Source organism: Petromyzon marinus, chromosome 76 (assembly GCF_048934315.1).
Source record: "Petromyzon marinus isolate PM22_M1 ecotype Great Lakes invasive population chromosome 76, UKy_Petmar_22M1.pri1.0, whole genome shotgun sequence".
NCBI classification, from domain to species: Eukaryota; Metazoa; Chordata; class Hyperoartia; order Petromyzontiformes; family Petromyzontidae; genus Petromyzon; species Petromyzon marinus.
Genome location: NC_133742.1, coordinates 156173 through 171727, shown reverse-complemented (window position 1 = coordinate 171727; position 15555 = coordinate 156173). Strand labels below are relative to the sequence as shown.

Here is a 15555-nt window from a genome sequence, read left to right as displayed (position 1 = left end):
TAGATACATACAGATACATACACACAGATACATACAGATACATACACACAGATACATACACACAGATACACACACACAGATACACACATTCACACAGATACATACAGATACATACACACAGATACACACACACAGATTCATACAGATACATACACACAGATACATACAGATACATACACATACACACAGATACATACACACACATACACACATTCACACAGATACATACAGATGCATACACACAGATACATACAGATACATACACACAGATACATACACACAGATACACACACACACACATACACACATTCACACAAATACATACAGATACATACACACAGATACACACACACAGATTCATACAGATACATACACACAGATACATACAGATACATACACACACATACACACAGATACATACACATTCACATACACACATTCACATAGATTCATACACACATTCACACAAATACATACAGATACATACACACAGATACACACACAGATTCATACAGATACATACACACAGATACATACAGATACATACACACACATACACACAAATACATACACACACATACACACATTCACACAGATACATACAGATACATACACACAGATAAATACAGATACATACACACAGATACATACACACAGATACACACACACAGATACACACATTCACACAGATACATACAGATACATACACACAGACACACACAAATACACAGATATATACACACAGATACACACACACATACACACATTCACACAGATACATACAAATACATACACACAGATACATACACACAGATACACACACACATGCACACATTCACACAGATACATACAGATATATACACAGACACACACAGATACATACACACAGATACATACAGATACAAACACACAGATACATACAGATATATACACACAGATACACACACACACATACACACATTCACACAGATACATACAGATACGTACACACAGATATATACACACAGATACATACAAATACATACATACAGATACACACATTCACACAGATACATACAGATACATACGCAAAGATACATACACACACAGATACATACACACAGATACACACAGATACACACAGATACATACACACACAGATACACACAGATTCACACACACATACACACATTCACACAGATACATACAGATACATACACACAGATACACACACAGATACACACACATACACACATTCACACAGATACATACAGATACATGCACACAGATACATACACGCAGATACACACAAATACATACAGATACATACACACAGATACACACACATACATTCACACAGATTCATACAGATACATACACACAGATACATGCACACACACATATACACACATTCACACAAATACATACGGATACATACACACAGATACATACACACAGATACATACACACAGATACATACACACAGATACATACACACAGATACACACATTCACACAGATACATACAGATACATACACACAGATACACACACACACAGATACATACAGATACATACACACAGATACATACACACAGATACATACACATACATACACACATTCACACAGATACACACAGATACATACACACAGATACATACACACAGCTACACACACAGATACACAGATACACACATTCACACAGGTACATACAGATACATACACACAGATACATACACAGATACACACACAGATACACACATTCACACAGATACATACAGATACATACACACAGATACATACACACAGATACATACACACAGATACACACACACACAGATACACACATTCACACAAATACAGACACACACACACAGATACATACACACAGATACATACACACAGATACACACACATACACACATTCACACAAATACATACAGATACATACACACAGATACATACACACAGATACACACACACAGATACACATTCACACAGATACATACAGATACATACACACAGATACATACACACACAGATACACAACAAGAACAACAACCGCCATTCGCCACTAAGTGGCGGTGATGTTACCACGACGCTTGTGCCAGGCTATGTGCACCCTGAGGCCACGTGAAGTGTCGAACGCCCGCTGGCAGGAGGTCACGGGGCAGACCCAGCAGGTGCCACGGGTCGACTGACTGAGATGACTGGCTGATGCACCACCTGTGCCCCCTACTGTGCCAACCTGCTGTGCTTTAGCCACCCGGCGCTCCGCTCGTTGTTGTGAGCGTCGCTCCTCCGCCCTCCGTTGTTGTTGGAGGGCGACTACCTCCAACTGCCCAGTAGCATCCTTCACGAGCCTCCTCCACAGAGGCCGATCTTGACACCGCTGGTACCGGTCATCGGCAAGTCCACTCAGCTCCACGTCCTCCTGTACCACATCACTCCATCTCTTCTCTAGCCCGTGCCGCGCCCGCTTTGCCCCCTCAATCCGGCCGAACAAGAGTTGTTTCGGCATGCGATGGCTGGGCATGCGGGCTACATGACCCAGCCATCGCAGCCTTGCCCGCCGGAGGAGCTCACCGATGGGACCCTGCCCAGATCTTTCAAGGATTTGTGAGCTCCTCACACAATCCAGTCTGGTTAAACCCAGGATGGATCGTAGGCAGGCCAGCCTAAATGTTGCTAACCGGCGAAGATGTTCCATTAGGGGGGTCCACGTTTCGCAAGCGTAGAGAAGGGAGGGAATGACCGTGGCCGAGAAGACCTGAAGCTTAGTGCGGAGCGACAGACCAGGTAGCTTCCACACAGCGTTACCCAACCGATGGAAAGATATTGCCGCTCGACTGATTCGGAGTGAGACCTCTGCTGTTAAACTGGAGCCAGTCATAAGCACACTGCCCAGGTATGGGAAACTCTCCACTCTCTCCACAACTGCCCCATCACCGATTGGGAGTTGTGGGGGTGGAGTGTCCGATGCTACAAAATACCCAGGCAGGTGCTTAGTTTTGGTGGGGCTGATGGTAAGGCCCCACCTCTTAGTGGCACGCTCCAGTCTCAGCAGCAGCGTCTCCAACTCCTCCTCTGACTGAGCAGCTATTACCAAATCATCAGCATACATAACGTGGTTGAGCAATAGGGAGCCATCCCTTGACCGCACCCGGGCATCGATCAGCCTCCCATTATATCTGTACCATATGGAGATTCCCCCGGTACAGCTATTGAAGGCTTCACGAACTACGTGGTCAAAATAGATGTTAAATAATGTGGGAGCCAGAGGACATCCCTGTCGCACCCCAAGGTGTACAGAGAATGGCTCTGACTCCCGGCCACGTAGTTTTACCCGGGCCCGCTCACCATCATGAAGGTCCTTAATGATCGTGAGCAGAGGGTCAGGTACTCCAAAAGCACGAAGAACGACACAGAGCCCAGGCCTACTGATGGTATCATAGGCCTTGACCAGGTCAATAAAGCAGAGATGTAGGTCTTGTTGGAATTCCCTACACCTATGCTGTAGCAGACGGACAGAAAATATGGCATCTGTGCAGGACCGCCCTATCCTGAAACCGCATTGGGGCTCCGCAAGCCTCTCCTCAGCGTACCTGGCAAGGCGATGCTGAATAATCCTTGCCAGGACCTTTCCCGGCACACTGAGTAGTGAGATGCCCCTGTAGTTGTTACAGTCTGTGCGGTCCCCCTTCTTAAAAAGGGGGACCACCAGGGCATCCTTCCAATCCTGTGGAACCCGTCCAGTGGTCCAGACTATTGTTATGATGTCATATAGGGCAGTCTGTGCACAAACGCCGCCCTCCCTCAGCATTTCGCTTGGGAGATCATCTCTGCCCGCTGCCTTTCCTGGTCTCAGACTCCGGATCGCCTTCAGTACTTCCTCAACTGATGGCACCTCAGCCAGCCACTCACAGGGGGTGACTTCTTCCAATATTTGAGGCACCGCAGCCTCAGCAGGGTCATCCTCACTTTGTGCCACGATGTTTTCCTGGCTGAGGGATTTTCCCTCCCCCAGGACCTCACAGAAATGCTCAGCAAATCTGCAAACCTGTTCCTGGGGGTCGGAGATTGGATCACCGTTTTTTCCCCTAATGATGGTAATAGGTGTGGCGCTGCAGGTTACTTTTTTGATAGCGTTAAATAGAGATTTGTGATCACGGGCCACTGAGGCAGACTCCATCTCCTCAGCAACCCGCGACCACCACCCATCCTTGCAGCGCCTCACGGCTCTCCGAACCTCTGAGCGATGGTTGCGGTAAGCCTCCTCATTCTCTGACGTGGGATTCTGTAGCCAATGACTGTGGGCCTGTCGCTTTTTCTCAACCATCCTGAACACCTCCTCTGTCAGCCAGGGTCTCTCGGGAAGTCCTGACCGCGTACCCAAAGCAGACATTGCAGCCGCATCAGTCACAGTTCTAAACCTCGCCCATTTACCCTCGACATCAAGAGGAGTGGGGGACGATGTCAACCCCAGCCGCAGGCGATGATGAAATTCTCGCTTGCAACTTTCATCAGCTAGCTGAGACCAGGCCACTTTTGGTTGGAATGGGGTCCTGGGTGTACACCCACCACCGGACCGGAAGAATGGGCGGCGCATCTTACAGATGACTAGTCGATGGTCAGAGGGCAGATCAGCTCCATGGTAGGTCCTGGTGTCAAGGACATGGGCTCGCATCCGCTGGTCCGTCACTATGTAGTCCAGCAGATGTTCTTGCTTGGACCCGGCATGCATCCATGATGTTGTGTGGATGCGCCGATGCCGGAACAGCGTGTTGGTAATTACAAGTCCATGGGCTGCACAAAAATCTAGCAGCCTCCTACCGTTGTTATTAAGCTGATCCGGCCCATGCCCTCCAATCACTCCAGGCCAGGTGCCAGCATCATGACCAACTCGGGCATTGAAGTCACCCAACAAGATGACTCTATCCCGAGGGGCCACTTTACCCAGCACCTGTGACAGGAGGTCATAGAAGGCATCTTACTCATCGGCTTTGCCTGCATCCCTCCACGGATGTTCGTCTTCGGTAGGGGCATAAGTAACCACGACCACCAATCGTCGCCTCCGATTGATGGGAAGGCGAGCCCAAAGTAACCTGGGGCTTACAGCTTCCCACACCTCACCGCCACGCTCCCACGCCCCCTTCATTCTTTTTTTTTCAAAAGAAGAGCCACACCCTGTTGTTTGGCAGTCTCCTGCCCCGAATAGAGGACTGTCCACCCCTCATGGTGGCAGGAGCCAGAACCATTCCACCGGACCTCCTGAATGCCACAGAGATCCAGGCGGTACCAGTCCAGCTCCCTATAGAGGAGTGGTAGCCTCTCCTCCGCAGTGAGCGTTCGAACATTCCACGTGGCCAAACGACGTGGCTTTTCGTTGTTTCTGGAGGAGCCCCGAGGGTTGAGATTCAATCTCCTGGCTCCGCCAATTGGTGTTTGGCCAGGAGACGTCATAGACGCCTGTCCCCCCGGGGCCTCCGGCACAAGCTTATTTGTTACATATTTAAGTCGTAGTTTCGTGGTAATTTTTTGAAGGTGGAGGGGTTACCAGCCCCTCGCACACGTCCAGAGCCCCCGTTTAGCCCCTGTGGTGGTCACATATGCCATGAGGGGAGGAGCCAATCAAAATTGGCCCTCCCCCCACAGCACTGTCCACGACAGAGTTGCCCGTCCGGCACCGCGAGGAGGTAGGGGGTTGTTTTGCCGGACAGATACATACACACAGATACACACACACACAGATGCCCCTCTCCCCGTCTCTCGTCAACAGGAGCTTGGAAGGCATCGAGATAGAGAACATCCGACAGGAGATGTTCTGGCCACTCAGAGAGCTGGAGCACATGTAAGTCTCCACCTACTTGCTGTACCTCCTCTCACCCACTCACCCACTCACTCACCCACCCACTCACTCACCCACTCACTCACCCACTCACTCACCCACTCACCCACTAACCCACTCACTCACCCACTCACTCACACACTCACTCACTCACCCACTCACCCACTCACTCACCCACTCACTCACACACTCACTCACTCACCCACTCACTCACACTCACACACTCACTCACTCACCCACTCACTCACTCATCCACTCACTCACTCACCTACTCACTCACTCACCTACTCACTCACTCACCCACTCACTCACCCACTCACTCACCCACTCACCCACCTACTCACTCACTCACTCACCTACTCACTCACTCACCCACTCACTCACTCACACACTCACTCACCCACCCACCCACTCACCCACCCACTCACTCACTCACCCACTCACTCACCCATCCACTCACCCACTCACTCACTCACCCACGCACCCACTCACTCACTCACCCACCCACCCACTCACCCACCCACTCACTCACACATTCACTCACTCACACTCTCACCCACTCACCTACTCACTCACTCACTCACCTACTCACTCACTCACCCACTCACTCAATCACTCACCCACCTACTCACTCACTCACCTACTCACACACTCACTCACCCACCCACCCACTCACCCACCTACTCACCCACCCACTCACCCACTCACTCACCCACCCACTCACCCACTCACCCACCTACTCACTCACACACTCACTCACCCACCCACCTACTCACCCACCTACTCCCCCACCCACTCACCCACTCACTCACCCACTCACTCACTCATCCACCCACTCATCCACCCACTCACTCACTCACCCACTCACTCACCCACCCACTCAGAGAGTGTGAGCAGATCGATAGAGCAAGTGAATGAATCCATAAGCACCCCGTGTGTCTCTCTCTCTCTCTCTCCCCACCACCCACCCACCCTCCCCACCACCCACCACCCACCCACCCCACCCATCCCACCCACCACCGTAGCTACTTCTCCCACTTCCACCTCTGCTCGCACGCCCCGCTGGTGCGAAGTTGTCGCTCACTCACTCACTCACCCACTCACTCACCCACTCACCCACGTCACCCACCCACTCACTCACTCACCCACCCACCCACTCACTCACTCACCCACCCACTCACTCACTCACCCACTCACTCACTCACCCACCCACCCACTCACTCACTCACCCCACTCACTCACTCACCACCCACCCACCCACTCACCCACCTACTCACTCACTCACTCACCCACTCACTCACTCACTCACCTACTCACTCACTCACCCACCCACTCACTCACTCACCCACTCACTCACCCACTCACCCACTCACCCACCCACTCACTCACTCACCCACCCACCCACTCACTCACTCACCCACCCACTCACTCACTCACCCACTCACTCACTCACCCACCCACCCACTCACTCACTCACTCACCCACTCACTCACTCACTCACCCACCCACCCACTCACCCACCTACTCACTCACTCACTCACCCACTCACTCACTCACTCACCTACTCACTCACTCACTCACCCACTCCCACTCACTCACCTACTCACTCACTCACTCACCCACTCACTCACTCACTCACCCACTCACTCACTCACCTACTCACTCACTCACTCACCCACTCACTCACTCACCTACTCACTCACTCACTCACCCTACTCACTCACTCACTCACCCACTCACTCACTCACTCACCCACTCACTCACCCACTCACTCACCCACTCACCCACTCACTCACTCACCCATTCACTCACTCACTCACCCACTCACTCACTCACCTACTCACTCACTCACTCACCCACTCACTCACTCACCCACTCACTCACTCACCCACTCACACATCACTCACCCACTCACTCACTCACTCACCCACTCACTCACTCACCTACTCACTCACTCACTCACCTACTCACTCACTCACTCACCCACTCACTCACTCACCCACTCACTCACTCACTCACCCACTCACTCACCCACTCACTCACTCACCCACTCACTCACTCACCTACTCACTCACTCACTCACCCACTCACTCACTCACCTACTCACTCACTCACTCACCCACTCACTCACTCACCCACTCACTCACTCACCCACTCACTCACTCACTCACCCACTCACTCACTCACTCACCCACTCACTCACTCACCTACTCACTCACTCACTCACCTACTCACTCACTCACTCACCCACTCACTCACTCACCCACTCACTCACTCACTCACCCACTCACTCACCCACTCACTCACTCACCCACTCACTCACTCACCTACTCACTCACTCACTCACCCACTCACTCACTCACCCACTCACTCACTCACCCACTCACTCACTCACCTCACCCACTCACTCACCTACTCACTCACTCACCCACTCACTCACTCACCTACTCACTCACTCACCCACTCACTCACTCACCTACTCACTCACTCACTCACCCACTCACTCACTCACCTACTCACTCACTCACCCACTCACTCACTCACCCACTCACTCACTCACTCACCCACTCACTCACCTACTCACTCACTCACCCACTCACTCACTCACCTACTCACTCACTCACCCACTCACTCACTCACCCACTCACTCACTCACCTACTCACTCACTCACTCACCCACTCACTCACTCACCTACTCACTCACTCACTCACCCACTCACTCACTCACCTACTCACTCACTCACTCACCCACTCACTCACTCACCTACTCACTCACTCACTCACCTATTCACTCACTCACCTACTCACTCACTCACTCACCCACTCACTCACTCACCTATTCACTCACTCACCTACTCACTCACTCACTCACCTCACTCACCCACTCACTCACTCACCTACTCACTCACTCACTCACCTATTCACTCACTCACCTACTCACTCACTCACTCACCCACTCACTCACTCACCTATTCACTCACTCACCTACTCACTCACCCACTCACCCACTCACTCACTCACCTACTCACTCACCCATCCACCCACTCACTCACTCACCAACCCACCCACCCACTCAGAGAGTGTGAGCAGATCGATAGATCAAGTGAATGAATCCATAAGCACCCCGTGTGTCTCTCTCTCTCTCTCCCCACCACCCACCCACCCTCCCCACCACCCACCCACCCCACCCACCACCGTAGCTACTTCTCCCACTTCCACCTCTGCTCGCACGCCCCGCTGGTGCGAAGTTGTCGCTCACTCACTCACTCACCCACTCACTCACCCACTCACCCACTCACTCACTCACTCACCCACTCACTCACTCACCTACTCACTCACTCACTCACCCACTCACTCACTCACCTACTCACTCACTCACTCACCCACCCACCACTCACTCACTCACCCACTCACTCACTCACCCACCCACTCACTCACTCACTCACCCACTCACTCACTCACCTACTCACTCACTCGCTCACTCACTCACTCACCCACTCACTCACTCACCCACTCACTCACTCACTCACCCACTCACTCACTCACTCACCCACTCACTCACTCACCTACTCACTCACTCACTCACCCACTCACTCACTCACCTACTCACTCACTCACTCACCCACCCACCCACTCACTCACTCACCCACCCACTCACTCACTCACTCACCCACTCACTCACTCACTCACCCACCCACTCACTCACTCACCCACTCACTCACTCACCCACCCACCCACTCACCCACCTACTCACTCACTCACTCACCCACTCACTCACTCACCCACCCACTCACTTCACTCACCCACTCACCCACTCACCTACTCACTCACTCACCCACTCACTCACTCACCTACTCACTCACTCACCCACTCACCCACCCACTCACTCACCCACTCACCCACTCAGAGAGTGTGAGCAGATCGATAGAGCAAGTGAATGAATCCATAAGCACCCGTGTCTCTCTCTCTCTCTCTCCCCACCACCCACCCACCCTCCCCCACCCACCCACCCACCCTCCCCACCACCCTCCCCACCCCCACCCACCCACCGTAGCTACTTCTCCCAGTTCCACCTCTGCTCGCACGCCCCGTTGGTGTGCAGCTGCCACTCACTCACTCACCCACTCACTCACTCACCTACCCACTCACTCACTCACCCACTCACTCACCCACTCACTCACTCACCTACTCACTCACTCACTCACCTACTCACTCACTCACTCACCCACTCACTCACTCACCCACTCACTCACTCACCCACTCACTCACCCCACTCACCCACTCACTCACTCACCCACTCACCCACTCAGAGAGTGTGAGCAGATCGATAGATCAAGTGAATGAATCCATAAGCACCCCGTGTGTCTCTCTCTCTCTCTCTCCCCACCACCCACCCACCCTCCCCACCCACCCTCCCCACCACCCACCCTCCCCACCACCCACCCACCACCCCACCCACCACCGTAGCTACTTCTCCCACTTCCACCTCTGCTCGCACGCCCCTCTGGTACGAGGTTGTCGCCCGCCATCTGACGGGGTCTCGTCCCTGCAGCACCTCCTGGCCCCGGCGCCGCTCCGTGGCCTCGTGTGGCTCGTGGCGCTCGCCACCTGCGCCGGCAACGTGGCCGTGGCCTGCGCGCGGACTTGCGTGCCCGCCGAGAACCCCGGGCACGCCCTCAGCATCAAGAACCTGTGCTGTGAGTCGTGTGGTTGTGTGTGTGGTGGTGTGTGTGGTGGTGTGTGTGGTGGTGTGTGGGTGGGTGTGGGTGGGGTGGGGAGGTTGTGAGTGGTGTGTGTGGTGGGGGAGGGTGGGTGGGTGTGGGTGTGTGGAGAGGGTGTGAGTGGTGTGTGGTGTGGAGGGTGTGTGTGGTGTGGAGGGTGTGTGTGTGGTGTGGGTGTGAGTGGTGTGGTGTGTGGTGTGGTGTGTGGTGTGTGGTGGTGTGGTGGGGAGGTTGTGAGTCGTGTGGTTGTGGTGGTGTGTGGTGGTGTGTGTGGTGTGTGTGGTGTGTGGGGAGGTGTGAGTGGTGTGTGTGGTGGTGTGTGGTGTGTGTGGGTGGGTGGGGAGGGTGGGTGTGGTGTGTGTGGTGTGGAGGGTGTGGGTGTGTGGGGAGGGTGTGGTGTGTGTGTGGTGTGGTGTGTGTGTGTGGTGTGGTGTGTGTGCTGTGAGTCGTGTGGGTGTGGTGGTGTGGTGGTGTGTGTGGTGGGGAGGTTGTGTGGGGAGGGTGTGTGGGTGGGGAGGGTGTGAGTTGGTGTGTGTGGTGTTGTGTGTGTGTGGTGTGTGAGTGGCGTGGGTGTGTGTGGTGTGGGTGTGTGGGGTGTGTGTGGTGGGGAGGGTGTGAGTGGTGTGTGTGGTGGGGAGGGTGTGTGGTGGGGAGGGTGTGTGGGGAGGGTGGTGTTGGTGTGAGTGGTGTGTTAGTGGGGAGGGTGATGTGGGTGTGAGTGGTGTGTGTGTGGTGTGGAGGGTGTGTGTGTGGGGAGGGTGTGGGTGGGGAGGGTGTGTGTGGTGTGTGTGGTGTTGTGTGTGTGTGGTGTGTGAGTGGCGTGGGTGTGTGTGGTGGGGAGGGTGTGAGTGGTGTGTGTGGTGGGGAGGGTGATGTGGTGTGTGGTGTGGGTGTGTGGTGTGTGTGGTGGGGAGGGTGGGTGGGGAGAGTGGTGGGGAGGATGTGTGTGGTGTGTGGTGTGGGTGTGAGTGGTGGGTGTGTGGTGTGGGTGTGTGTGCTGTGAGTCGTGTGGTGGGTGTGGGTGTGTGTGGTGTGGGTGTGAGTGGTGTGGTGTGTGTGTGGTGTGGTGGGTGTGTGTGGGGAGGGTTGTGTTGGGGTGAGTGGTGTGTTAGTGGGGAGGGTGATGTGTGTGTGGTGTGGGTGTGTGTGTGGTGTGGTGTGTGGTGTGTGTGTGGTGTGGTGTGTGGTGTGTGTGGTGTGTGGTGTGGTGTGGTGTGAGTGTGAGTGGTGTGGTGGGTGGGTGTGGGTGTGTGTGGTGTGGGTGTGGGTGTGAGTGGTGTGTGGTGGGTGGGTGTGGTGTGGTGTGTGGTGTGTGTGGTGTGGGTGTGGGGAGGGTGGTGTGGGTGTGAGTGGTGTGTGGTGTGTGTGGTGTGGGGGTGTGTGTGGAGGGTGTGTGGTGTGGTGTGTGTGGTGTGGGTGTGAGTGGTGTGGATGTGGGTGTGAGTGGTGTGTGGTGTGGAGGGTGTGTGGTGTGGTGTGTGGTGTGTGTGGTGTGTGGTGTGGTGTGGGTGTGGGTGTGAGTGGTGTGTGTGGGGAGGGGTGTGTGGAGAGGGTGGTGGTGAGGGTGTGTGGTGTGGTGTGTGGTGTGGTGTGGTGTGGGTGTGAGTGGTGTGTGTTGGGGAGGGTGTGTGGAGAGGGTGGTGGTGAGGGTGTGTGGTGTGGTGTGTGGTGTGTGTGGTGTGGGTGTGAGTGGTGTGGATGTGGGTGTGAGTGGTGTGTGGTGTGGAGGGTGTGTGGGGAGGGTGGTGGTGAGGGTGTGTGGTGTGTTGGTGTGGGTGTGGGTGTGAGTGGTGTGGGTGTGTGGGTGTGGTGTGTGTGTGGTGTGGATGTGGGTGTGAGTGGTGTGTGGTGTGGAGGGTGTGTGGTGTGGAGGGTGTGTGGTGTGGAGGGTGTGTGTGTGGTGGGTGGGTGTGGGTGTGTGTGGTGTGGGTGTGAGTGGTGTGGTGGGTGGGTGTGGGTGTGGGTGTGGTGTGGGTGTGGGTGGACGCGGCACGGGCTAGAGAAGAGATTGAATGATGGAGGACGTGGAGCTGAGTGGAATCGCCGATGACCGGTACCAGCGGTGTCAAGATCGGCCTCTGTGGAAGAGGCTCGTGAAGGATGCTACTGGGCAGTTGGAGGCAGTCGCCCTCCAACAACAACGGAGGGCGGAGGAGCGACGCTCACAACAACGAGCGGAGCGCCGGGTGGCTAAAGCACAGCGGGTTGGCACAGTAGGGGGCACAGGTGGTGCATCAACCAGTCATCTCAGTCAGTCGACCCGTGGCACCTGGGTCTGCTCCGTGACCTCCTGCCAGCGGGCGTTCGACACTTCACGTGGCCTCAGGGTGCACATAGCCTGGCACAAGCGTCGTGGTGACGTCACCGCCACTTAGTGGCGAATGGCGGTTGTTGTTGTTGGGTTGGTGTGGGTGTGGTAGGTGGGTGGGTGTGTGGTGTGGGTGACTGTGGGTGTGGTGTGGGTGGGTGTGTGGTGTGGGTGGTGGGTGGGTGGGTGTGGGTAGGTGTGTGGTGTGGGTGGTGTGGGTGGGTGGTGGGTTGTGTGGGTGGGTGGTGTGTGGTGTGGGTGGGTGGTGTGGGTGGGTGGTGGGTGGTGGGTGGTGGGTGGTGTGGGTGGGTGGTGGGTTATGTGGGTGGGTGGTGTGTGGTGTGGGTGGGTGGTGTGGGTGGGTGGTGGGTGGTGGGTGGTGGGTGGTGTGGGTGGGTGGTGGATGGGGAGTGGTGGGTGGTGTGGGTGGGTGGTGTGGGTGGTGTGGGTGAGTGGTGAGTGGTGTGTGGTGTGGGTAGGTGGTGGGTGGTGTGGGTGGTGGGTGGGCGGGTGTGGGTAGGTGTGTGGTGTGGGTGGTGGGTGTGTGGTGTGTGTGTGGTGTGGGTGGGTGTGTGTGTGGGTGGTGTGTGGTGTGTGTGTGGTGTGGTGTGTGGGTGGTGGGTGTGTGGATGGTGTGTGTGGTGTGGGGTGTGTGTGGTGTGTGTGTGTGGTGTGTGTGTGTGGTGTGGTGTGTGTGGTGTGTGTGTGGTGTGTGTGTGTGGTGTGGTGTGTGTGGTGTGTGTGTGGTGTGTGTGTGTGTGTGTTCCCCAGACACCCCACCCACCCATCTCCCCCTCTCTCCCACTCAGTGCCGACGGCCTAATGGGGGTCTACCTCATCTCCCCCCCACCTCTCCCCCCCACCACCACCCCCCCACCACCACCCCCCCACCACCACCCCCCCCACCATCCCCCCACCCCCCCCCACCACCCACCACCACCCCCCCACCACCACCCCCCCACCACACCCCAGGTGCTGACGGCCTGATGGGAGTCTACCTGCTGGCTATCGGCGTGTGTGACGCCCGCTTCCGCGGCGACTACAATCGGCACGCTCACGCCTGGACCAGCAGCAACGCCTGTCGCCTACTCGGAGCACTCGCAGTCCTCTCCACAGAGGTTGCCGCCACGTTTCTGACGTTCCCGCGACGTTCCCACGACGTTCGTGACGTTCCCACGACGTTTCTGACGTTCCCACGACGTTCCCACGACGTTCTTGACGTTCTCCACGACGTTCCCGCGACGTTCCCACGACGTTCGTGACGTTCCCACGATGTTTCCGACGTTCCCACGACGTTTCTGACGTTCCCGCGACGTTCCCACGACGTTCCCGCGACGTTCCCACGACGTTTCCGCGACGTTCCCACGACGTTCTTGACGTTCCCACGATGTTTCCGACGTTCCCACGACGTTTCCGACGTTCCCGCGACGTTCCCACGACGTTCTTGACGTTCCCGCAACGTTTCTGACGTTCCCGCGACGTTCCCACGACGTTTCCGACATTCCCGCGACGTTTCTGACGTTCCCACGACGTTCCCACGACGTTCCCACGACGTTCTTGACGTTCCCGCGACGTTTCCGACGTTCCCACGACGTTCCCACGACGTTCTTGACGTTCCCACGACGTTTGTTACGTTCTCAGTGACGTTCTCAGTGACGTTCTTGGTGACGTTCTCAGTGACGTTCTCAGTGACGTTCTTGGTGACGTTCTCAGTGACGTTCTCAGTGACGTTCTTGGTGACGTTCTCGGTGACGTTCTCGGTGACGTTCTTGGTGACGTTCTCGGTGACGTTCTCGGTGACGTTCTTGGTGACGTTCTCGGTGACGTTCTCGGTGACGTTCTCGGTGACGTTCTTGGTGACGTTCTTGGTGACGTTCTCGGTGACGTTCTCGGTGACGTTCTCGGTGACGTTCTCGGTGACGTTCTTGGTGACGTTCTTGGTGACGTTCTTGGTGACGTCCTCGGTGATGTTCTTGGTGACGTTCTCGGTGACGTTCTCGGTGACGTTCTTGGTGACGTTCTTGGTGACGTTCTCGGTGACGTTCTTGGTGACGTTCTTGGTGACGTTCTCGGTGACGTTCTCGGTGACGTTCTCGGTGACGTTCTCGGTGACGTTCTTGGTGACGTTCTTGGTGACGTTCTTGGTGACGTCCTCGGTGATGTTCTTGGTGACGTTCTCGGTGACGTTATCGGTGACGTTCTTGGTGACGTTCTTGGTGACGTTCTCGGTGACGTTCTCGGTGACATTCTCGGTGACGTTCTTGGTGACGTTCTTGGTGACGTCCTCGGTGACGTTCTTGGTGACGTTCTCGGTGACGTTCTCGGTGACGTTCTCGGTGACGTTCTTGGTGACGTTCTTGGTGACGTTCTTGGTGACGTTCTTGGTGACGTTCTTGGTGACGTCCTTGGTGACGTTCTTGGTGACGTTCTCGGTGACGTTCTTGGTGACGTTCTTGGTGACGTTCTCGGTGACGTTCTTGGTGACGTTCTTGGTGACGTTCTTGGTGACGTTCTTGGTGACGTTCTCGGTGACGTTCTTGGTGACGTTCTCGGTGACGTTCTCGGTGACGTTCTCGGTGACGTTCTCGGTGACGTCCTCGGTGACGTTCTCGGTGACGTTCTTGGTGACGTTCTTGGTGACGTTCTTGGTGACGTTCTTGGTGACGTTCTTGGTGACGTTTTTGGTGACGTTCTCGGTGA

General features: G+C 55.1%; 1 protein-coding gene across 1 annotated transcript in view; it reads left to right on the top strand.

The window, feature by feature from the left end:
- Window positions 1-15555, top strand: part of LOC116958352 (uncharacterized) — a 41499-nt gene that overhangs the window by 14597 nt on the left and 11347 nt on the right. The window contains exons 4-6 of the mRNA XM_076056474.1: window positions 5758-5829; window positions 10294-10523; window positions 13828-13973. Coding sequence (XP_075912589.1) covers window positions 5798-5829; window positions 10294-10523; window positions 13828-13973 — 408 coding nt within the window. The 5' untranslated portion in view covers window positions 5758-5797. The remainder of the gene's footprint in view (window positions 1-5757; window positions 5830-10293; window positions 10524-13827; window positions 13974-15555) is intronic.